Genomic DNA, 24,339 nt, shown 5'->3' with positions numbered 1-24,339 from the left:
CCGCAATAATGCAGATTTTCCTTTGCAACCCTATGGGGTGCGTGTGAAAATCCACATTATTGTGGTACCGTGATTGCCTTCACGGTCCGTGGTAATGGGCCGTGAAGGCAATCACGGTACCACAATAATGTGGATTTTCGCACGCACCCCATAGGGTTGCAAAGGAAAATCTGCATTATTGCCTATTTGAATATGCCCTAAGGCTCAGTGCTGCAACCAATTTGATATTAAAGGACACAGCAAGGTGCTTCCATGTGTGTTTGAAATATTGCCACATGTCCATAGGTATGAAATGATTTGTGATAACTAGGAAAAGAATTAAAAGGGGTTATTTAACCACTGAGGAAGGACCAAGCACATCAATTGATGAGGGAAGGGACACAGAAGTGGCAACATGCAGGACTGAATCAGCTTTGCAGTCATTAAATGAAAGTTTAAGCAGTATGGGAGCATCACCTATCAAGAGGAAAAGAATGGAAGAAGAAAACTTGCAAAAGGAAAGCTGTAAAAATTGCAGAAGTTGTAAAAAATATTTCAACTGAATAACATGTGCCTGATAATAGTCAATGTTGTGATGGTGTCATACTGCAACAACTGAAAGAAAAAAAAAAGAAGAGACCACAAAATGTGAGAAAATTAATATTTTGACCTTTCTTCTAAAAGACTGGGGTGTTAGAAAAATAGAACAATTTCCTCAGGCAAGCAACTACATGATAAGAAAATCAAAGTGATTAGTATGGCATTTTGTCATAACCAAATTTTCTGATATTATAAATACAGAAGTGGAAGCTGCTCAAATCAATTTATAGGCCATAACAGGTGCTTGAAAGGGTGGGGTTATCCTGCAAGGAACATACACACAACATTTTTTTCCCCCAGCACACTGCTATAGCCAGCAACAGATCTGCCATTTATACTGTAGATAAAAATGCAAAAGTCTTTGTTGCACACATTTGCAAATGTATGTTTAAGCCATCCGCCACACCAAGGCGCTTTTGCTAATAGGATGGTCCTACTCTAAACAATGAGAGTCCCATATATTTGGGCCATACATATGTGTTTTTAAATTGAGAGCCAACTTACCAAAGAGGTGCCCCAGAAGCCTCCAAACAGCAATTCAGTGCCAGTACCCCCTCTCAGCTACTGACACCAACATGCCTCTTAGACAAATACAGAAGTGGAAGCTGCTCAAATCAATTTATAGGCCATAACAGGTGCTTGAAAGGGTGGGGTTATCCTGCAAGGAACATACACACAACATTTATTCCCCCAGCAAAAATGTTGTGTGTAAATTTTCTGATATTGCCTAGAGTCTAGGCCCTAGACTGTAGAACTTCTACTGCAGTGATGATGTCAGCATTATTATGCCTGGTGAGAAAGACTTTGTCATACTAAGAAGTGGTGGACACATACAAAGAACACATACGAAAGAGGCTAATTTTGAATAACCTTTCAGAAGTGTATGCCTACTTCAAAGAATCACATCCTGATATAAAAGTGGGGTTTCTGAAATTTATCTCTCTGTGTCCCATACACTGTCTTCTTGTGGGAGCAAATGTTGCACACTCTGTACGTGTTTGCGATTTACATCAGAATGTGAAACTGTTAATGGAAGGATGCAAATTAAATAAACTAATGGGGACCAGGATTTTCAACTATTCTCTTGCCAACACTATCTGGCAGATATGATATGTAATCCACCCAAAATAGAGTGTTGCTTCCAAAAATGTGGTCAGTTGAGTCCTCTAAAGATTTCACTGAATTATTCATTTCTAAGTTAATTCAACTACACACCCATTTTTTCATTGCAGTTCAGCAATCGTCATATTTGAAAAGCCTTAAGGATGATATAGATATTGGAAAAATCATTCTGATATGTGACTTTGCTGTAAACTATTCTTTAATTCTACAAGATGAGGTGCAAGGTTTTCACTAGAATAATGCCCAAGCCACAATTCACCCATTTCCGATTTATTACAGAGAAACGAAAGCAGGGAAATTGTCATGTACAAACTTAGTTGTCATTTCAGATTGCCTGCAACACAATACAGTAGCTGTATATACGTTCTAAAAACATCTCATTCAATTTCTAAAACAACGCATACAAAATGTAAATAAGATATATTATTTCTCGGGTGTGCAGCCCAATACAAAAACAGAAAAAGTGTCAAACTTGGTACATCATCAAGTTGATTTTGGGATTCCAGCTGAGTGGCACTTCTTTGCCACATCTCATGGGAAGAATTCATGTGATGAACTTGGCGGAACTGTTAAGAGGCCGGCAGCTAAGGCGAGTTTACAACGTCTTTATACAGAACAAATTATGACTCCAAGACAACTGTTTCCCCTCATACGTGTCTACAGAAATCTTAAGCTCACAAGTAAATAGGTTCAAGTAATTTTATACAGAGCCGCTGTGCAGCTCAATGAATTAATCTAATGTTCAACAAATGCATACAATGAATGTTACAAGTTGCAGAATGGAAAAATTCCAATGTTCTGGAATGCCAAGAGCAAAAATATAAATAAAATACATTTTCATAACAATATAAAAATTAATCCAATCATACAGTGTAAAAAATGAGCATGCAGTAATTCCAATGAAAGGAACAATTTCAGCCACCAATATATTATATAGAGACACACTTAATATAGTTTTTATATGAAAGATCCCATAGTTCTGAATGACCATTTTTAAACAATCCTCTGTTTTAGGGCAGAATTGCTCGTTTCAGCATAAAACAAAACAGGCAACTCTGCATTTCGTCCAAGAAGGTCGGGCTTCTTCAGGGACTAATAGTAATGATATCTGACTGGTTATTTGTACTCAGCATAGATATCAGTGACCAGTGTTAAGTTTTTATTTACATAAATCATTTTTGCAAACATAGTATATTCATACCTGATATAATATATATTATTTCTAGACGTCTATATGCACCTATAATTTGAGTTTTGTAATTACATTTACAAGATCCATTGAGCAATCCCGGAATTCAGTGGAACAGACGATAATTTTTAAATGGACATTAAAGACTGTTATCATTCATATAAGGGCTATAATTAGGCGCTCCTCTACACAAAATTGTTTTATACATTGTATGTTTGCTTATGACTTTTACATTATTATTAAACTTTACTTTATATTCTTTTTTTTCTTTGCATTCCAGAAAATTATTTTTTCATTCAACATCTTGTATCTTTCATTGTACATACCTTAGATTAATATATTCATTTTTCTCTTTCTCTGTCCTATGGTTTCCTCCACATAAGTATACTTTGTGGTATTGAAATTTCCATGCCAAAGGCATGATATGGACCACATACAAAATAATTAGGAGATGTGCAGATTGATTTTCACTTTTGCTTCAGAAAAAGCTCAATAAATTATCAATTTTTTTCATGTTATTAATTTGGAATGTGTGGATTTCACTTTTATATTGAACAAGGCATATCATAAGCATGATATGGCCATTAGCTCACTGGACAAATGTATCTTAATGACATAAGAATTTAAAGCCCACAGATGACAATCCATGTGTGTAGCCGATCAATTGGATAATATACTGAGCCGTGGACTGAAATTGCATCGATGATAAGGTTGCAATAGAATGGCATAAACTAGTTGCAGTTGGTGCTCGAGGCATAGACGGGATCATAAATACAGACCGCCTGAGAGAAACAAAGAGAAAAATCTGTTATAATATTTTTACATTGCAGTCAACCTAAGAGCTTGGACATTGCACCAATATCAATGAAGAATGTATGTGATATACGGTGCCTGAAAATGAACCAATACATTTCTATTGCCATTTCTGAGAATGATGCAATCATTTTGGTGCCACGTAAGCATCACTTTCGGGACAATTTACAGATAACACCAAGTTTGTCTCAATCTTTATATTGGTAATATTGCAACTTAACATTATTTATACAATTCTTGTAAATATTTGGATATGTTTGTAAAAAAAAACAAAAAACATTGAAATCCTCTTTTAAAATCTGTAGGAGAGTAAGGCAACACAACAAAAATTGTGTAAAAGTTGACTATTACTTTTGCTGAAAACTACTGATGATGCTTTAATTGTCCTACAAAATCCTACCATAAGAGATAATTTACCTGTCACTTCAATACTTGCTCCTGTGATATATTTGCTGTCGTCTGAAGCCAGGAACGCAATAACATCAGCAACATCTACAATAAAAGTTGTTGCCAGATTTGCCTGCTCAGTTACAATTTTAGAATAAAAACAAGTCTGCGTGTAGGTGATTTAAGAGGAAATATCATAAAGAAGTGAATATAAAAATTCTGATTAACAGGAATATTTACCTTCAGGCTGACCAAGTCTTCCCAAAGGTATCATATCAGCAAACTGGGTAAAGGTTCAAACATAAAAAAGTCATAAAAGAAATTATATACTGTATTTACATGAATATATTTATATTATGGCGCACAAAATTTATATCACAACTTAAATATTTGGCAAGCTAGAATCACAGTAGTCTTTACATTCATTAATGGAAAAGAAGACCAAGAAGGCATGGCAGAGTTTGAAAGAAGCATAAGATAAATTGAACTATAGTACTAGCAGTACGAGTAATAAAATATAGGAACAAGGTCGCTGTGGATTATACTACAAATTCAGATATGTTGAGATCAGCAAAAAAATGTAAAATAACAAACAGATCAGAGATTCATGTCCTCAAAACAACTGGAGCATAATAGAGTGCACCTATCAGCTTAAGAGCACCTGCGAACCTCACAATATCACAGAGATACAGCTCCAGCCCTCCACAATGGGAGTGTACCTCATTTTATTTCCAAAGAAATATTCTAGACAGAAAGCAACATGACAGGTTACAGCTTGTGTGTAGTTGCAGTTTGAGAAAAAAAAATATTTTCCAGCAAATAATTGGAAGAAGTAAGTTTTAGCTAAATGGAAATTAAAAGTCTATGACAGTATGGAAGATAGCGGTACTTTATTAGTGTGGTCAGCCAGTAAGTGCAAACCCACAATATTTGGTGGTTGTCGGTGAAGCCCTACCACCCACACATGGTATTTTCAAACCAATTAGGTCCTTCAAATAAAAAAATATCATGTGGACTCATTAGAGGGACATCAACACATTGCAAGACTAATGGAGGAAGGACTATGGAAACATTGACATCAAGAAGCTTACCTGAACAATGACCTAGGGTGGCTCGAATTCTAAATTCTACTGTAGGTCTTTAGGAGAGCATGTTTTTAAGACAATCAATAGGACTACGATTGATTGTTAGTCAGACAGTGAAGATGAGCTTTATCATAAGGAAGACAGAAAAGTAAAGTCCTACTAGACATAGTTATTGTCCACATCATCTCACTTTGTCCAGGACTTTCTGAGGGACTTTGTCAGTCATTGGTGTGGCGATAAATCCTGGTAGTACGGTGTTACACCGGATGCCAAACCTGTGGGAAGAAATTGGATGGTGACCGGAAACAGAACTTCAACCAGGGACACCTCACAGTCAACAGCTGATAATATAGTGTTTTGGAACAATTCCCAAAATCCAGTCAGAAATATTGATTGCGGTCCATTATTTCCAAGCCAACATTCTTTACTACATATGAGAGTATTAGCAATTAGTTGCGACTCTTAAAATCCAATAACCTTAAGCTAGTCTCATACTGAAAGATACTGCCGATGTTATTGTTTGCAAACTAAACTGGCGCAACTATGCACTGTGTATCGCCCTATAATTTGGTAGCTCAGAATGCAAAAATCATGTTGACTGGTGATCCCCAACAGTGAATGTATGAAGTCTTTGGTTTATCTGCTGTCAATTATACTTTGCAATCCGGTCAATCACCCCAATGCCGGAAAGATGAGATCTCTGGAATCTGAACTTGCAACGTCATATTTTTCACAGCATGTGTGCAACATTTGCATCAAATATTAATATTTATTAGACTTCATATACAGAGTCATACTTTAACCTTGTTTTCTGCCAATGCTGTGAAAACAACCAACAAGGCCTAAAAAAATATGCCATAATATGATGTTTCTATCAGTGATGCATGGGAGGTTACAAGGACTTCACTCACTTTGACAGTTCTTTGGCAGCAGTCCTTGTTAGACCTTCAACTCCTGCTTTAGATGCAGCATAGTTTGCCTGACCTAAATTGCCCACCTGTAACAACAAATGGTTACTTGGAAAGTTGTATATATTATGTGCTTTACAGCTGTTGATACTTTTGGCAGCTTAGGATGGTGTTAGGGTGGTGTGGCCTGGTCTCTTCTAAGAGCTACATTTTAACACACTCACTAAACACTCTTTCTATAAAATCCTGCATGAAACCAATTACCTACTGATTCCTGGGACCTACAAATAAGAGCTAATATTCTTCATATGTTCCACGGATGACCTGTGTTGAACCCAGAGCCTGAGTCAACACTATGCCTGCAGTCCTGATCCTAAATAAGCAGTCAGGAGGAACCAGCCACAGTCGCCAGCAAAGAGGTGTTGCAGCAGCTATACAAACACCCTATACAAAGAAAGCGGTTCAAGGTGAAGAAGCTGGTGGCAGCGACCTCTACAATTAGTGCGCAGATGACACAGTTGGTGAGTGGTGGCCAAGTAACACCAGTAGGAGTGGTCAGTAATGGCAGGTTACAGAGGGTAAGAGGAACTCTAAAATTAATCGTAAAGCCACTGGAAACAGTGAGAAAAGGATGGCAATAAGCCCATCTTGTCACAGATGGCTGTTTTGTTTCTATGGCCAGAATCATTTTCTCTTTCATCATCTGCATGTTTTCATCCCTTCTTTTGTGTTGAGTCTCATGTGTTTAGACAACTAGCTCCTACGTCCATAATTCCAGTACCCCTTGCTCGAACCCTGTACTCTGTTCTTATCAAAGTCTATTTTTCTTGCTTTTCACAAAAAAGAAAATTGAGCAATGTAGTTATTCTCCAACATTGCTGGACATATATATATATATATTGCTTGTAAAAAATATTCTTAGCATTGACACCTTCCAATAATTTTACTGTAACCAAATGCTTTGTTCTCTCACCTTTCCCACAATACTCCCAATGTTGATGATGGAACCTCCATTATGTCCAGAGGCTACAACAGCTCGGGCCACAGCTTGTGTAATAAGGAATGGACCCTTAGTAAAGTAAACAAAAAATTAACATAAAACAGACATGTCTTGCCTAAAATACAATTGAAGGAAACATAAAATTGAGGTTAAATTGACTAACACTTTGATCTACAATGATTGTACAGGATAAACAGGTGGTTCCAGGGAAAGAAGGCATGAGGAGGCTGCCTTACCAAACACAGTGTAGTATAGAGTGGACCTTTAAAAAGAGGACTAAAGTACCTTAACAATATTGTTTGATTATACAGCACTGCGGAATATGAAGACAGTATATAAATAAAGGATATTGGTGGTAGGTCCTTATTACCTTGAGGTTGATGTTCAGTACAGCATCAAATGACTCCTCTGACATACGAAGCAGAAACTCATCCCTGGTGATTCCAGCGCTGCTGACAGCAACACGAGGCGGTACAGAGAACCGAGACTAAGGAGTGAAAACACAGAGGAAGAGTCTCTTCGCAAACACCAACTTTGTATTTCCTGTGGATAGTTTGGGGAACTAATCCACAGAAGATTGGATCATTTCTACCTGTATCAGCTCCATTAAAGCATTGACGCTTTCTGACTGGGAGACATCAGCTGCAAAAGCTGCATGATCCTGTCCTGGGAAATCCCGTAACAGAGTCTGTACTGTATCATTAGCCGATTTGATGTTTAAGTCAACAACAGCAACAGAGGCCCCTTCTTGAGACAATCTCTGAGACACAGCTCTTCCAATCCCACTACCTCCACCTGAGAAATAGAGATAGGCAGAGGTGAGACAGGCACAGAGAGAGGTGGGAAGAGGGGAAACAGGCACAAGCAGAGAGAGAGAGTTTGTCCAATCCCAACACCACAACCTGAGAAATAGAGATAAGTAGAGGTGTGATAGGCACACAGAGAGATATGTAGAGATGAGACCGGCACATAGAGAGGGAGACAGGTGAAACAGGCACATGCAGAGAGAGTGCTTGTCCAATTCCACTGCCACCACCTGAGAAACAGAGATAAGTAGAGGTGAGGCACCTATGCCTCTCTTTGTGCCAGGGGACTGTGGTGAGGCAGGCACAGAGAGAGGGGCAAAAGTGAGGCAGGCAGGTAGGTACAAAGACAGGTGAGACAGACAAAGGGAGGCAGAGAGATGAGACAGGTAGGTACAAAGATAGAGGGGCAAAAGTGAGAAAGGCACAAAAAGGGAGGCAGGTAGGTACAAAGAGAGAGGGTAGATGTGTGACAGGAATAGAGAGAGATATAGGCAGAGTGAGACAGGCACAGAGAGAGGGGAAAAAGGCACAAAGAGAGGCAGAGTGGTGAGAAAGGGAAGCAGGTAGGTACAAACAAAGAGGTAGAGGTGAGACAGGTATATGTGACAGAGAGAGAAAGACAAGTATATAGAGAGGTCGGTGTGACAGGGACAGACTGACAGATATGAGACAGATCTAGTGAATCACCCACACAGAAACGCTAACTAAATAGTAATGTATTTAACACTGTCCGACTAAGTGACTGGTAACGTGATACTGTGATTATACTGAGTATATAGTATAATGACCTGTCACCAGGGCCAGTATGGACTTCAACCTGACGGGCGCTGCCATGACACCACCTTGTACTCGTACCATAGAGACAAGAGGATAGAAAGTCTCGGACCAGAGAGGGGAGGGAAGAAAGACTCGGACCAGAGAGGGGAGGGAAGAAAGAGCGTCTGACATGTGCCACAGACTATGGTCATTATTCACAGCCCAAGTACATGTACTTACTGAGGGGCTGGTGGGGATCGGTGAGATCAGCCTGGTTACCACATAAGAACAAGACATATAATCAAATGTCACCTACGTCTCAGTATTGATATAATATATTATATTGTGAATATACAGCGTTAATAGTGATTAAATTAAGTTTTCCAATGACGTGAATTTCTTGAATGAAAATTGCGGGTTGTTTTTTTTTTGGGGGTAAATGTTCAGTATTATTCCTGGTGTTCTGTATGATTGGTGTAATAACGGCATATATGTATTATACATAAATGAACTGTGAAACACATGTGCAGATTAAATAGATTGATCCAGCTGGAATCATACAAAAAAAGTGGTGTTACCCATAATGACCCATTAATAAGTTACATAAGACATCTGCTTCGTTTTCCAACCCATAGTAGAAACATCACAATTAGAGTCTGGTTGGTTGCTATGGGCAACACCACCTTTTCTAGTTACTTGTAATAAGATTTCATAAATGTACCTGACTATATGTACAACTCCATCTGGATCATTCATGCGCTCATGTTTGTAGCTGTGTACACATAGCTGTATGTTGAGCTGCATTTCTGTGAACTCAGCTTGTATCCTATATTCAGAGCATTTTTAAAGAAAACTACCTAAAGAATAACATGTCCAAAACAGAGCTGATCGTCTTCGCTCCCTCCCAACTTAAGATAAAGTCTCCCTCAACCTTCAACAACACCACAAATTCCCAAGCCCATTGCCTTAATATCTGTAATCCTCTGTATTACTCCTCACGTTCCATTTCTCGCAGACCTGTCATCTCCAGCTTTGAAATATTGGTAGAATGTACCCTTTCCTTACCCAAGTTGCAGCCAAATCTCTTACATATTCTTTTATGATCTCCCTCCTTGACTATTACAACCTTCCCCTATCTGGTATTCCGTTCACCTATGTACGTTCACTTCTATCTGACGTAAATGCTTCGGCAACGCTGATATCCCTCTCTCGTCATTTCACATCTGCCATCCTACTCTGCAAATTCTTACACTTCCTCCCCATGTCCTCTTGGATCTACCACAGAGCTGCGTCTCACCTCATCATCACCATTTATATAGCGCCACTAATTCCGCAGCGCTGTACAGAGAACTCAATCACATCAGTCCCTGCCCCATTGGGGCTTACAGTCTAAATTCCCTAACACACACACACAGATAGAGACAAACAGACCAGGTTTTGTTAGCAGCCAATTAACCTACCAGTATGTTTTTGGAGTGTGGGAGGAAACCGGAGCACCCGGAGGAAACCCACACAAACACGGGGAGAACACACAAACTCCACACAGATAAGGCCATGGTCGGGATTCAAACTCATGACCCCAGCGCTGTGAGGCAGAAGTAACACTAAGGGGGTATTCAATTGTCAGCAAGTTTTTTTCTTTTTACTGTGTTATGTCATTTTAACACTGTTTTTTATAAACAGCCGTGTTAAAAGCTATTCAGTTGTTTTTTTAATGCGGCTGGTAAAACAGGAAAATACGCTCTTTGGGGTGTGTTAAAAAAACAAAAACCTCTGAAAAGTATTTGAAATCAAGTAATAGTGTAGAAAAAAAGTTAAACTTATGTTAATCACTAATGCCTAACTTGTGTAAGTTGATTTTCTTGTGAAACAAATAATAATATAAAAAACAAATATATTAATTAGTGATTTTATTTTTTTTATGTGTTTTTGTAGTAATGTGTTTTGACATGGTATAGATGATTGTATGGTAAAAAATAGTTTGATTAAAAAATATGCTAAAGAAAGTACTGTAATGTAGATATTATCAATGTGTAATGCAATCTAATGTATAGAAATGTATGCAAAACCTTTTTTTTTTTGTGTTATACATGACCGCGTTAAAACTCCCCTTCACTCCACTAAAATCTCACAAACACAATTTTTAACGCGCGTGGGCAGTGTTCCCTCTTTTTCAATTGAATTGCACAAGTTTTTGAAAACTGTCCCTATTGCCGTCAAAAAACTGCGGGAGACTTTTTTTTTTTTACGCGGCGGGGAAAAACCCCCCCAAAACTCGCTAACAATTGAATACCCTCCTAAGAGGTATATTTACTAAACTGCGGGTTTGAAAAAGTGGAGATGTTGCCTATAGCAACCAATCAGATTTGTTATCATTTATTTAGTACAGTCTACAAAAAGACAGCTAGAATCTGATTGGTTGCTATACCCCTAAGTCACCGTGCTGCTCTTCAGAGGTAGCTATGGCGACAATTGCTAGAGCATTCAGACCATGGAATGAGATCCTTCGTACAGATGTCCAGGAAAATATTAGTAGACAGTATTTGCTAAAAAGCATTGAATTGGGCCCAGGTTTTTCTCTTGCCAAAAAGACCCAGAAATAGAGGAGAGAGATGCAGAATGATTGTACAGATACAGCACTATTAAGGACTAATCCAGCCATCATCCCAAGTGGTGGCCACGTTTCATATTAATTGAGAAATCATATTGCCATCATTTTCTTTGCAACCAGCTGAAAGAAAAAGTTACACACATTGGATTTAGTCAGAACAAACTGTGTACCCATCTAAAACAGAAGGATTTAGAAACACAGAACTCTCAAAATGGATCAGGAAATCATTATACGAGTGACATAAGGTGCCAGAAATCCTGAACGCTCACTCAACAAGAGCAGTGGCAGCTGCTCGTCGGGGATCAGCAGTGGATCTCTGCAAGACAGCTGGACGGCCATATATTAATACCTTTACCAGACATTATCTACTGGATGAAACGTCATCTGCTGATGCACAGTTTGGGAGACATGCTCTACACAGTTGTCTTTGATTATGTATGGCTGATCCTACAATTAGGGGTAGTAGATAAGTAAATAGCCTCTCATCAGAGGTTTTAGAGGCCAATATATTAGCGCAATTTAAACATGCTTTGGATTGACACGAGTATATCCTAACAAAGAACTAAGAATCAAATAAGGTTTCAGGTTGCCATAGGTTAATAATGGGGCCAAGTGGTTCTTATCTACCGTAAAATTCTGTTTCTATAGTTTGGGGCATCCAAATGTAATGGGTGCCATGGCGGATGGAAGAGACAAAAGGCAAATTATAGTTACCCAATTCCTTTTACACAAGATAATTCATGGTAACCCAATATTACCTCCCATTTTGTCCCATATGTATTTACTTACATATTTTAGGAACAGCTTGAGAAGTCGCTCAAAGATACAAGGGAAGAGGAGGAGCTGTGCGATATACTGGGGGCATTAATAATTTCCTGTCTCTATCCAAGGCTAGCAAGGACTGACCTGTTGTAGTGGGTGTATCAGAGTGTCTCTCAAGGAAATAAAATCCTCAGTAAGAATAATTTGACTCTCTGTGTGCTGTAGCTGGAGGGGTATGCACACATTGTGACCTTGCTGTGTACACTGACCATTTATTTTACTTTGCTATCTCTGCTGTGTGTGTCAGAATGGTAGGACTTCCACCTGCTCTTTCCATCTTACTTATCTGACCAGAAGGGTCATTGATGGACACTGTATGCAACACAAGAATCATATCTGGTTTCATTATTCTGTAAGAACACATCTGTGACCGACAGGCAGGATCAATTGATAATGTAAGAACTAAAGAAAACATAAATGCATTTGAGCGTGCGACAGGTTAGTAACAGGTGCACTGTGAAAGTACTAAAGTTACCGCCAACTCTTAGTACAACTTAAGAAAACTTTAATACAGAAAAAATGTACAGAAAACAATTGTCTCAATCACATGATGTAATAATCACACACTTACTTTATAAGAGAACACTAACAAATTACAAAACGTGAGACCAGAAACAGATATTTTTTTTTATTTAATTTCCATCATTTTGCTCCAGTTACTTAATAAAAAATATGGAGACAAATTCTCCATGAAACCCAAATTAAAGCTTCCAGCAGCCCACAGAAAGCATTTGGATACAAAGAGAGCCATAGCCTATAACAGGCAGTGTTCAGCCTGCATGAGGGCATCCCTGTTCTTATGATGTCAAGCATTAAAAAAGGCCAATGTGGGACCCCTACATTTAAGACAAGTGAACATCTATAAAACAGTACAAGTTCAAACACTAGCTTTTAGTGCATTCTCTGCTGTATAGACGCCTGGTATCTAATTAAGCATAAATATAGTTTAGTCTCCCATCACCAACGTGTCTCTAATTCTTCATAGCTCACACAGGACGTATATAATGTTATTCAACCATTTATTGGTGACATTTCCTCAACTCCATCGCCTTGTCTTATATTTGCAAGGAAGGAACACACACATTAACCACAGGAATTTAAATAACTACTTTTTTTTCTAATTAAATGGACAGGGATTCTGATCCAACACCAGCTAAAATATATGTTTATTTAACTATATATGCTAGTTAACTGTATGTGTATTAATGGAATGGAGAATTGTGCAAAAAAAAAAAGGTGAGAATTGTTCCGGACTGTGACATGGATGAGTGAGACAGGACAGCTCAGATGGAGAGAAATCTGCACTTCATGATTGGGTTACAGTTTGGTCCAGAAAAAGTATATTCATTGTACGAAGAGAAGTGTAGTGGACGATGATACCACATTATAACATCACTGCATGTCGAGAGTGACATAAGGCTATTATGTCAGCACTGTCCAATGAGACCACTACTGCCACCGACATCCAGAAATAACGCAGTAGTTTACCCCTACACCAGCTGAAGATTGTATCTCGGCACAAGCCCCTTTGCTTGATAACATCACAGACTTTCTACTCAAACTGTGCAATAAGAACCATCATGGCAACTCCCAGGAGCAGCCCGAACGTCTCCAGGACTGACTGAGAGGGACGAGAGTCTTTAAGCAGCTCAGGGATGACGGAGACTGTTGCGATGTAGATGAAGCCACCAGCAGTAAATGGCAGAATCCACAGAGTAGCCGCTTCACCGATTCCTTCAGCCAGCAGAGAGCAGGCAGTGCCCGCCAGAGCTCCTAGAGCTGTGCTGAGCTGGAGCATCATCGCCTGAAATAGACAGCCGTTAGTAAAGCCAATAAATATCAGACAAATGCTTTTACTGTATGTTATGTATGTGTAATATCACCTATTTGAGATCAATGATTGTCATTAGATAATTGTGGCAGAAGACATACGTTGGAATGCTTGGTTTTCATAATATAGTTTAGAATGTTGGTATGCAGTGGGCTGGTATATGGCGGTATGTCACTTCTACTGTCGTGATTCTACTGACGTGAAACTATTAAATTCCATTCACTTAAATGTTCAAAACCACCACTTCTAAATTTCCACTTCGACCACTGCCGCTATTACATATTTTAAGAGGATCTCGACCCAAAAGACAAAGCTATGACATTGGAGACGATTTCAGAAAATGCACTCATTAATTGATGAAGGAAATAAAGGTGCGTGTAAATTGCTGGTCCTCTTTTTCCATGCCTATGTGTGGCAAGTTCCAAAACAATTTTTTTTTTTTTTTTTTGTAAATAAAAAAAAACAAAGTGGACACGTAAGGCCAATCTTTAAAATGTAACGGAAAATCTTACAGACATCAGGGGACCCATTGGATTGGGAGGAACGCTGGAATATTATTAACTTCTTAAACGCCATCAAAACCAGAAGAGAGAGATGGAATTTTTTTTTATTTGTACAAAAGACAATCCCCAAAACGCCTGCCACCGCCCCCCCCTCCCCCCTGCCTAATAATTACAATTGTTCTTTCTGGAGGTGGACATTTGTCAGTAACATTCGCTACAATTGTTTTCCAAACTAAAAGAAAATAGGAGAGTTGACATTCATGTTAATAGATGGGGGTTTTTACTTTCAGTGCTTCTATCAGCTCCATCAGTAACTTCTCCCAGCATATAAATACCAGCTCACTACATACAACCATTTGAACTTGCAAATCCAGGTAATGACCAGCAAACATCTAAATAATAAGGCAAATCCTTGGCTTCACACTTGAGTTTTTTATGGCTTACCAAATTCAATAATCTAAACAAAAAATAAATAAATATAAAATGCAGATCTGGTAGAGGCTTGTGGTCACAGACCTTTTTCTTGGTGCAGCCGCTTTGCACCAGAATAGCAAAGTCCCCGATCTCGTGGGGCACTTCGTGCAGGAGAATGGTGATTGTGGTGACAATGCCGACACTGCTGCTGACCAAGAAAGAGGCTCCGATGGCTAAACCGTCGGTGAAGTTATGGGTGAAGTCAGCAGCCAGGTTCAGGTAGCCGGAGACGGTCATGTCTGTGTGGGAGAGAGAGTCAACAGTTCAAGGATGGAAGCATGAGTAGGATTTAAGAATAAGGAATATTCTCTATTCTCATGTAACCTGATCGGGGCAACTTCTCTTTTCCAGCCTTGCTGGTCTGTGTAGCGTTATTTTCTTTTTTCCTCTGTCTGACTTCCCCCTTCACATCGTCGTGCTCTTTTTCCTTTGAAACATTTGCGGTGTTTTCTGCAGAGGCTACGATAAAGAATACAGATCACACACCTGCAAAGTCTTTTGCTTTGTTTGCACACACAGCTACATATCATGCAAGTATCTAACCCCGCTGGGTGACCAAGAATGAGAATGGTCCTAGTATAACCACTTCCTATCCCAGCAGAATAAGCTCAGCATGAAATAGGCTTACCATGGCTGTGTCCGTGGCCTGCCTCCCCCTTCAAGTGACGGACAAACTTTTCGACCACGAGGAAAGCGATTATTCCTGCGAGAACCCAGAGGCCGACAGACATCGTATGCGAGTGACTGTGATCTGAAAGTGCAGCAGGAGAGAATTCTGGACAATTAAAATGAACAAAACATTGCAAAGCTAGTCTGTACCCAACATGGCAACTCACACCACGTAAATACATGTACAAATATGCATGATGAAAAGAAATGCATTCAAATGATGGCCCAATATCATCGCCCAATATAAAACCTCAACTACGTTTGAGAATATTGAAATTGATATGATAATTGATGGGCAAGTTGGTAAATGGGTCAGAAAATAACTGCCAAACTATATGCAATCCACACTAATAGGCCCCATTCTACCAAAGTGCTTTGTCTGCTCCAATTGAGTGCCAAGCAGTTACACCGCATCCAATTTACCATGTCAGAATCGCAGCATCTATGACTTCAGCTAGTCATAGATGCTGCGATTCAGGTTACACTGGATCTATTAATGCTGGCAAAGGAGACCAGTTGTGAATCACCAAAATAAAAAAGCAAGATTGTGAACCCTTTTTTTTTTTTTTTTTTACTCTAATATTCTTCCAAAAGAATATCTGGTCTGCACAAAACTAATAATTCAACAAATTTCTCTTGGCTTCACCAAGAAATGTTTTTCCTAATGCCCCTAATGTGTAGAAAACATGGGCTTATCTTCAAGGTATAAAACACCAAACAACTAAAATCATTATCTATTTATTTATATAGCGCCACTAATTCCGCAGCACTGTACAGAGAACTCACTCACATCAGCCCCTGCCCCAATGGAGCTTACAGTCTAAATTCTCTAACATAGAAACACACAAACCAAGAGACTAAGGACAATTTGTTAGCAGCCAATTAAGCTACCAGTATGTTTTTGGAGTGTGGGAGGAAACCGGAGCACAAGGAGGTAACCCACGCAAACACAGGGAGAACATACAAACTCTACACAGATAAGGCCATGGTCGGGAATCGAACCCATCACCCCAGTGCTGTTAGGCAGAAGTACTAACCACTAAGCCACCGTGCTGCCTAAAATGTCAAGATGCTGTACATCAATTCTGTTTACTGTGAACTCATCACCATCCACTTTTTAGGACAACTGTGAGCCCTCACCGTGAGAGTGTCCGTGACCGTGCGATTCATGAGTTTCCTCTGCAGCCTGGTGGTGAGAGTGCGGCTCTGGGGAAAGAGACGGATATGAATGGATAACAATGCTATGTGACTGCACACAGTTCGGAGGAATAAATGTGTCATACCCAGGGCATGGGGGATAAGGTGTAAGAAGGCATCTCCCAGCAGCCCCCCTGAAGCAAAACTCAGGAGCAGTTTGAGCAAGGACTGATGTTGGCTACTGTTGGACTGCACTGGAATCAGGAAGAGGATGAAGAAGGGAGCAGCGGAGATCAGGAGCGTGGCACAGATAGCCTGCGGGAAAAACAGATTGTTAGGGAACGTTTGTGTCCACTGGAAAAGTACATTAGATAACTGTGCAACAAACAAGACATGAGAAGACGCCAGATGGCAGGTACGTCAAATACAATTTATGGTAGATAGCGGGAAACAGATACCGTGAGTGGGAAATAAAACATATGGGACTGAGATCTCAACCATATGTTCAAAAGTATTTAAGGATGAACAACACTGGGGTGAAGTTTAAAAAATTAAATAAAAAAAGGTGCTGCAAGATATGCATGGTTGTATAATACAAAACACCCGAGACACAGGCTGAGAGATCAGGAATATGGGCCGAGTAGTTAGAGGAAACATTGTAGCACATTAAAGTAGCTGTAGAAGCTAAACATTGTATAATTGTTAATATGCTTGTATATAATCAATGCTTGCTCACATATGTCCACAGTGTTACTGGCTCCATCTTCTCCCTTGCCCCATGAGAAGTTGGTGGAGAATCTTTTGTGACCTCTCTTTTGATGCGTTCCTCTGCAGCACCACGAGATGGTGCATCTCCCAGCTTCCAACGGTTCTGAAATTCATTAATATCCTCCTGACTGGCTCCATGACTGTGTCCATGGTGACCTTCGTGGCTGTGTCCATGGTGGAGATCGTCATGGCTGTGTCCATGGTGACCGTGGCTGTGTCCATGGTGGAGATCATCATGACCGTGGCTGTGTCCATGGTGGCCTTCATGGCTGTGTCCATGGTGGCCTTCATGGCTGTGCCCATGGTGGCCTTCATGGCTGTGCCCATGGTGGCCTTCATGGCTGTGCCCATGGTGGCCTTCATGGCTGTGCCCATGGTGGGAATTCTGTGCAAATGCAGCACTCATTAAGAAATTTAGCACCACCAGTCCCAATAATATGGCGCATGCCAAACGTCTTTTCTGACCTACACAATCCATCTCACCTGAAAGACAAAATTAATGTGATGACACCACCAGTGATACCCTTATGGGAAGGGAGCAGAGGATGGGTGCAGGGTAGACCTGGATCACTACTACACTGCTCCCTGTTACACCCCCACTATGAGACTGCCTGCTCACCCCCACATTACACCCCCACTATGAGACTGCCTGCTCCCCCCCACATTACACCCCATTATTAGACTGCCTGACCCCCTATTTCACCCCATTATTGGACTTTCTCCTCCCTATTACACCTCACTATTAAACTGCCTGCTCCCCCATTACACCCCCACTATGAGACTGCCTGCTCCCCCCACATTACACCCCATTATTGGACTGTCTCCTCCCCCATTACACCTCACTATTAAACTGCCTGACCCCCATTACACCCCCACTATGAGACTGCCTGCTCTCCCCACATTACACCCCATTATTAGACTGTCTCCTCCCCCATTACACCTCACTATTAAACTGCCTGACCCCCATTACACCCCCACTATGAGACTGCCTGCTCCCCCCCCCCCACATTACACCCCATTATTAGACTGCCTGCTCCCCCCACATTACACCCCATTATTGGACTGTCTCCTCCCCCATTACACCTCACTATTAAACTGCCTGACCCCCATTACACCCCCACTATGAGACTGCCTGCTCACCCCCACATTACACCCCGTTATTGGACTGTCTCCTCCCCCATTATTAGACTGCCTGACCCCCTATTACACCCCATTATTGGACTGTCTCATCCCCCATTACACCCCCACTATTAGACTGCCTGACCCCCTATTATACAGAAGTATTAGGCTCTTCAGTCTAAATGGCAATATACGGCCCTCATTATATATGTACTGTGGTCCAGTGACTGGACCCGGAGCCGCAGCCCGATCTCACCTGCACAGGACCCGGCGAGGACTCAGACGTGGCAGAGCACAATCCGGCTCAGACTCTCGCGATAAGAGAATAGGCGGAAGTAGCCGTCACCCTCCAGTCTCTGCTTTCCGTACAGTCTTATGTCTGCTTTCCGTACAGCTGAACAAAGAGATGTCACAGGCGGTATAGACACCGTGCAGGGTGCACTAAGGAGCCCAGCATGTCCTGTCACCTCCTGCAGTATATTATATGTATCCCCCGTCACACAGGCTGCAGCCTGCCTGGTGTTAGTGAGCACCACAGACTCTGCATGTGTTCCTTATCACAGTCATTGCTCATAATTCTATTATTTACAGTTCCTGCCAGCTGTGAGATCCTCCATGTTTGTGCCTCTAAACTAAGTATATGTGACATTTGCATATATTCTGATTTATGTTGCTATTACAACGTTGACCGGTATCTTTAGGTATGACCTAGTGGCCACCATTGGGGCACAGTTTCCAGGGATGCCCTCTGCCAGGAATGTGTCTATAGTGGACTAACCTGGAGCAGCTGTGTCAGGCAGCAACATGAAGGCAAATACCTGAAAAATACCAATTTTCTATATACAAATTAATGGTGTTTGTAGATCTGATGCGCAGCTTCCTACTCTACCAGAATGTCTAGGAGACCCCCAAATTTGGAGGAGACCTTACACATCCCCAAGAGAGCAAGCTACTTTCCCAGAAGCGCTTACTTGCCACAAGGTGGGTGATGTAAATAGTCACCATGCCCTACCCACCGCTGTAAACGGTTAGTGGCAGCGAGTGATGACTCAATTGCATTAAACGCCCCTACCACTAGGGGTGTAACAAGATGAGTGGTGTTTTTCCTACCTTTGCTCCAAATCTCCCAGAAGAAAGTTAGGAAAATAAGGCTAGTATGGTCCAATGATCCACTCAAAATTGTCTGTCTTTCGTAGAGCACACAACTTATATACAACTGTTTCTGGTTGTATAAGAGATGAGAAAGACACCAGCTTGGGCAGCAGAATATCTAGAGGCACCTCTGCCCTTTCTGCTAGTTGATTGATAGGAGTGTGGGAGTTTTAACTGTGTGAATCTGGCCTTCCAGAAAGTGTGGTCCTGCACGAATGACGTCTTCCACAACTGACCTTGGCCAGCATGCTCATACAAAGAGCCGGGGTACAACTATTCACGATGCTGCTCACTTCTCCATGTTACCCTCTAATATTATTATTATTATTATTATCATTATTATTATTATCATTTATTTGTTAGGCGCCACAAGGTTTCCGCAGCGCTGTTCATAGTACAAACAGTAGACCATACAGGGTTAAACAGTACAGAACGATAAACACAAAGTACCAATGCTTCAGTAACTCCGGGACAGCCATATGGAGTAAGGACAGAGCAGAAGAATAGGTATGGAGACACGAGGGAAGAGGAGCCCTGCTCATAAGAGCTTACATCCTAAGGGAGGGTGGACAAATCAGACACGAGAGGGAGCTGGTGATGGGGAGAGAAGAAGGGGCCAGGGGAGAGAGGGAATAGCGAGCAGAGTAGATGGGTTAAGTGGATGGTTGATAAGCTTTGAGGAACAGGTGAGTTTTAAGTGCTCGTTTGAAGGAGCACAGATTGGGAGCGAGATGGGTGGAACGAGGGAGGTCATTCCAGTGCAGGGGGGCAGCTCGGGCGAAGTCTTGGATTCTGGAGTGGGAAGTGGTAATTAGAGTGGAGGAGAGGCGACAGTCATTAGCAGAGCGCAGGGACCGGGCAGGAGTGGGAATGGTGAGGAGGTTGGAGATATAGGGAGCAGTAGACTGGGAGAGAGCCTTGTAAGTGGTGATAAGGAGTTTGAAGAGGATTCTGTAGGGGATGGGGAGCCAGTGTAAGGCATGGCAGAGGAGGAGCGGTGTGAGAGAAAGATGAGTCTAGCAGCTGTATTGAGTACAGAGCGGAGGGGGGCGAGATGTGAGAGGGGGAGGCCAGTGAGGAGAAGGTTGCAGTAGTCAAGGCGGGAGATGATGAGTGCGTGGATGATGATTTTGGTGGCGTCTTGTGAGAGGAAGGGTCGGATGCGGGCGATGTTGCGCAGTTGGAAGCGACAGGCTTGAGCAAGGGATTGGACATGGGGGGCAAAAGAGAGAGAGGAGTCGAGGGTGACACCCAGGCAGAGTTGGTTGACAGAGGAGATGGTGGTGTTATTAACAACGATAGTGAGGTTGTGGTGGGAGGGGAGTCTAGGGGGAGGAAAGACAAAGAGTTCGGTTTTAGAGATGTTAATTTTGAGATGTTAATTCTTTAGTGTCCAAGTGTCCACCATTATTGGCTTTAGTAGAAACCATTATACCAACAGTGCTTAACATTATTACAAACTTGTTGGGCCTGATTCATTAAGGAAGGTAAGCAACAAAAAAAATGAGTAACTTTGCACCTTGGCGAAATCATGTTGCATTGGAGTGGGAGGTAAATTTAAAATAGGGGGACAGATTTATAGTTGGGGTTGGGCATGTCCTAGATCACCTTTAAAATTCAGCGTAAAAATAAAGCTATCAAGTATTTGTGTGATGCATGAAAAACAACCAGTAGTTATCTTATTTACAAAGTAATAAACTTGTATTATAACATGGTTTTGCCTAGGATCAAATATATTCCTTTGTTTCTTTGCTCTCCTTAATGAATCAGACCTGCTGTGTCTGCAATGGCCATCGGCTATTATAATCTGCAGTGGCCACTTTTATGCTAGCAGTACCTACTTTTTATACCAGAAGTGCCCATCATTCTTATATAGTGCCCCCTTTATACTCAATGCCCATCGTACCTTTTTCTCCATCTCTCAGTTGTTTTCCTTTGTCCTGCAGAAAGAGACAGATAAAAAGAGAGAGGGAGGAGGGGATGCTGTAAAGATGGGATATCTCCCAAGACAATGTATAAAATCCCAGGAAATTTAGGACTATCGACAAGTGGTATGGAATTATTATTGAAGTATCAGGCCTGTTGGTAGGTTGTCAAAACACAAAGCGGTATCAAGCTCAAGTCCTTATCACCACATTCCTAGGGCCTTATATTGGAGTGTATTTATTAAACTGGGTTTGAAAAAGTGGAGATGTTGCCTATAACAACCAATCGGATTCTAGTTCTAATTTATTTAGCACATTCTACAAAATAACAGCTAGAATCTGATTGGTTCCTATAGGCAACATCTCCACTTTTTGAAACCCGCAGTTTAATAAATATACCCCCTAGTGTTTGGAGCAAAGCAAAAAGGAGCAAATTTGCCTATAGACAAGCTATGTTGCACTGCATTAATTATTATTTTTTTGCATTCAGGGAATACTGCCTGCTTTGTTATGTATCAGACAGATACTGGACATTCACTGCAATTTAGAGTTGACACTCCCTGTCAACTCTAAATATGTCCACACATTATAAATTCTTCCAATGCAGTGAGGCCTATAGTGATTCCTGCCTCACATATGTTAGAGATGTACAACTGACACTAATGAAAGAGAACATTTTGTTGATGCACCTATATTATTCTTAGTCATATAACAGTTTAAGTATATTAAACAAGTTGCTATAAATCATCTCAGACAACCTGTAGTGATGGCATTTATCATTCCAGTGGTAATTTAAGCACAAAGCCACAAGACATGGGAGGTTATCTACTAACACACTGAATCAATTAAACATCTGTGAGAATATTTATTAAATCTGTAGCACAGGTAACATTTTAAAAACTAAATCTATTGAACAGTAATGAAAAAAGTTCAACATTGATAAAAAAAAACAAAAAACCTCTTAACATATCGTTTTTCTAATTGTCCCCCATGCACGCAGATTGCACTTGTTCTGAAAAAACTCTGACCTATTGTATGAAAGTGTGCAAAGTAATCATATGATCATATGAGCACTGTGGTTAGCATTGCTGCCTGACAGAGCTGAGGTCGTGGTTACATTTCCAACCGTGAAGTTTGTATGTTCTCCCCGTATTTGCATGGGTTTCCTACAAAGCAGTCTCTCGGCTCCAGTCCTTCAAGTAATATACCACAATTAAAAGATATTTACATTAAAAACTGATTATTTCGTTTTGGTTGGAATCCAATAAATTATGGTATAATACAGAATACTAATCACCTGGGGTCAGGGCCCTGTTATATTTTGAGTCCCCGCTCTGAGCAGAGCAGGAATAAGATTAAGGGGGTATGGGGGAGGGACACTCTGCACAAGTGCAAACTTCGGCAAAGGGGGGGAGCTGGCGATTCTGCCCCCTGCCTGGGGTGCAGTGTTGGCCCAATCCAGTGTGTCTACAAAAGGCTCCATGGGTCTAGCTTTATACACCTGACATACTAGGGCATCTTTCAAGCATACAGTGGTGTTGACACATTCCCTTGTGAACCTCCTATTCTCTTGACTATGAAGTTCACAGACAGCTGTGTGCCTGAAACAAACAAGAAGTAGTTATTTCTGTACACCCACTTCCTGTTCTTTGGAGACCACCCCGTAAATCAGTCTGTGCCCACGCTGGCAGGTCTGTGTATGCTGGGATCAGTAAAATTACCATTATGAAGTCCAACCTATTTACAGTTCAGGATTACATCCTTCATTTATTTAAATTATTTATCCAAATGTATAGTTTATATCTCTTTATTACATGTGTCAGTTTTGTGTGTTTGAAAGATTTTATTACAATGGTCAAAGTGAACACAGAAACGTACTTTGGCACAAAAGTGCTGGAAGGTGCAATATAAGTATTGGAACAAGGCTGGATTTTCAGCGCATCTTACCAGCTGGAAGGGAAAGGCTTTGTGCCTACTTCTAGCACTGGAAATTCCTCCCTAAATGTGCCTTACCCAACCCTCAATCTCACTTAAATAGTCCTGCAAAATGAAATCTTGTTTTTCCATAATGCAAAACTATACAGACTCATACCTTTAATCCTGACTTAGGAAGGAAGGCCCCCAATCTGTCCAACTACTCCCATGGGACTGTGCAAACTTTTAGCAGCCCCCCAAACACCATTTAGGCCCACAAACCTATGCACTTAAACTGTATAAACAGGTGCGTTTTGACAAATGTAGGTGTGTAACATCACAAAAGACTATTCTGCAGCTTTTGCATGTAGGCAATGTTAGTATATATCCCTCATTATCTCTTCAAAGAAAAAAATATATATTTTTAAATTTCCAACTAGTGACATTAAATGCTAGATTTACTAAGCTGCGGGTTTGAAAAAGTGGGGATGTTGCCTAGAGCAACCAATCAGATTCTAGCTTTCATTTATTTAGTACCTTCTACAAAATGACAGCTAGAATCTGATTGGTTGCTATAGGCAACATCCCCACTTTTTCAAACCCGCAGCTTAGTAAATCCAGCCCTAAATCTTATCCTTGCATTGATGGGAGCATGGACATTTTTTATTAATATGCAGAAAGCCAGAGCAACCAATCAGCAATTACCCATTTGAGGAAATGATTTTGGGACACAAGGTCTGTTCACACCTAAGTCTTAAAATATTAAGCT

The 24,339-nt window shown here is 40.8% G+C and overlaps 2 protein-coding genes across 2 annotated transcripts; both read right to left on the bottom strand.

The window, feature by feature from the left end:
- Positions 1-1,955: 1,955 nt before the first annotated feature.
- On the bottom strand, positions 1,956-8,752 carry HSD17B8 (hydroxysteroid 17-beta dehydrogenase 8). The gene is made up of 9 exons (XM_075186431.1): positions 8,678-8,752; positions 7,676-7,878; positions 7,454-7,570; positions 7,057-7,152; positions 6,087-6,172; positions 5,366-5,450; positions 4,331-4,373; positions 4,121-4,195; positions 1,956-3,672 (listed from the first exon to the last, which is right to left on the bottom strand). The coding sequence occupies exons 1-9, from the start codon at positions 8,745-8,747 to the stop codon at positions 3,656-3,658; spliced, it is 792 nt and encodes a 263-aa protein (XP_075042532.1). The 5' UTR covers positions 8,748-8,752; the 3' UTR covers positions 1,956-3,655.
- Positions 8,753-12,691: 3,939 nt separating this feature from the next.
- SLC39A7 (solute carrier family 39 member 7) lies at positions 12,692-18,934 on the bottom strand. The gene is made up of 8 exons (XM_075186430.1): positions 18,836-18,934; positions 17,429-17,943; positions 16,839-17,007; positions 16,696-16,761; positions 15,515-15,637; positions 15,211-15,345; positions 14,929-15,125; positions 12,692-13,882 (listed from the first exon to the last, which is right to left on the bottom strand). The coding sequence occupies exons 2-8, from the start codon at positions 17,936-17,938 to the stop codon at positions 13,631-13,633; spliced, it is 1,452 nt and encodes a 483-aa protein (XP_075042531.1). The 5' UTR covers positions 17,939-17,943; positions 18,836-18,934; the 3' UTR covers positions 12,692-13,630.
- Positions 18,935-24,339: the final 5,405 nt, after the last annotated feature.

Source organism: Mixophyes fleayi, chromosome 9, assembly GCF_038048845.1.
Source record: "Mixophyes fleayi isolate aMixFle1 chromosome 9, aMixFle1.hap1, whole genome shotgun sequence".
In the NCBI taxonomy this organism is placed as follows: domain Eukaryota; kingdom Metazoa; phylum Chordata; class Amphibia; order Anura; family Limnodynastidae; genus Mixophyes; species Mixophyes fleayi.
This window is presented reverse-complemented; position numbering and strand designations above follow the sequence as displayed.

Excerpts from the sequence above, each read along its gene's own strand:
- HSD17B8 (XM_075186431.1), bottom strand. The coding sequence starts at position 8,747 with ATGGTACGAGTACAAGGTGGTGTCATGGCAGCGCCCGTCAGGTTGAAG. Across the intron at positions 6,173-7,056 it reads TTGGGAGTATTGTGGGAAAG|GTGGGCAATTTAGGTCAGGC; the intron begins GTGAGAGAACAA and ends TTGTTGTTACAG. Across the intron at positions 4,374-5,365 it reads CTCAGAAAGTCCTGGACAAA|TTTGCTGATATGATACCTTT; the intron begins GTGAGATGATGT and ends ACCTTTACCCAG.
- SLC39A7 (XM_075186430.1), bottom strand. The coding sequence starts at position 17,938 with ATGGATTGTGTAGGTCAGAAAAGACGTTTGGCATGCGCCATATTATTG. Across the intron at positions 16,762-16,838 it reads CCTTATCCCCCATGCCCTGG|AGCCGCACTCTCACCACCAG; the intron begins GTATGACACATT and ends CTCTTTCCCCAG. Across the intron at positions 15,638-16,695 it reads CGGTCACGGACACTCTCACG|ATCACAGTCACTCGCATACG; the intron begins GTGAGGGCTCAC and ends CTGCACTTTCAG.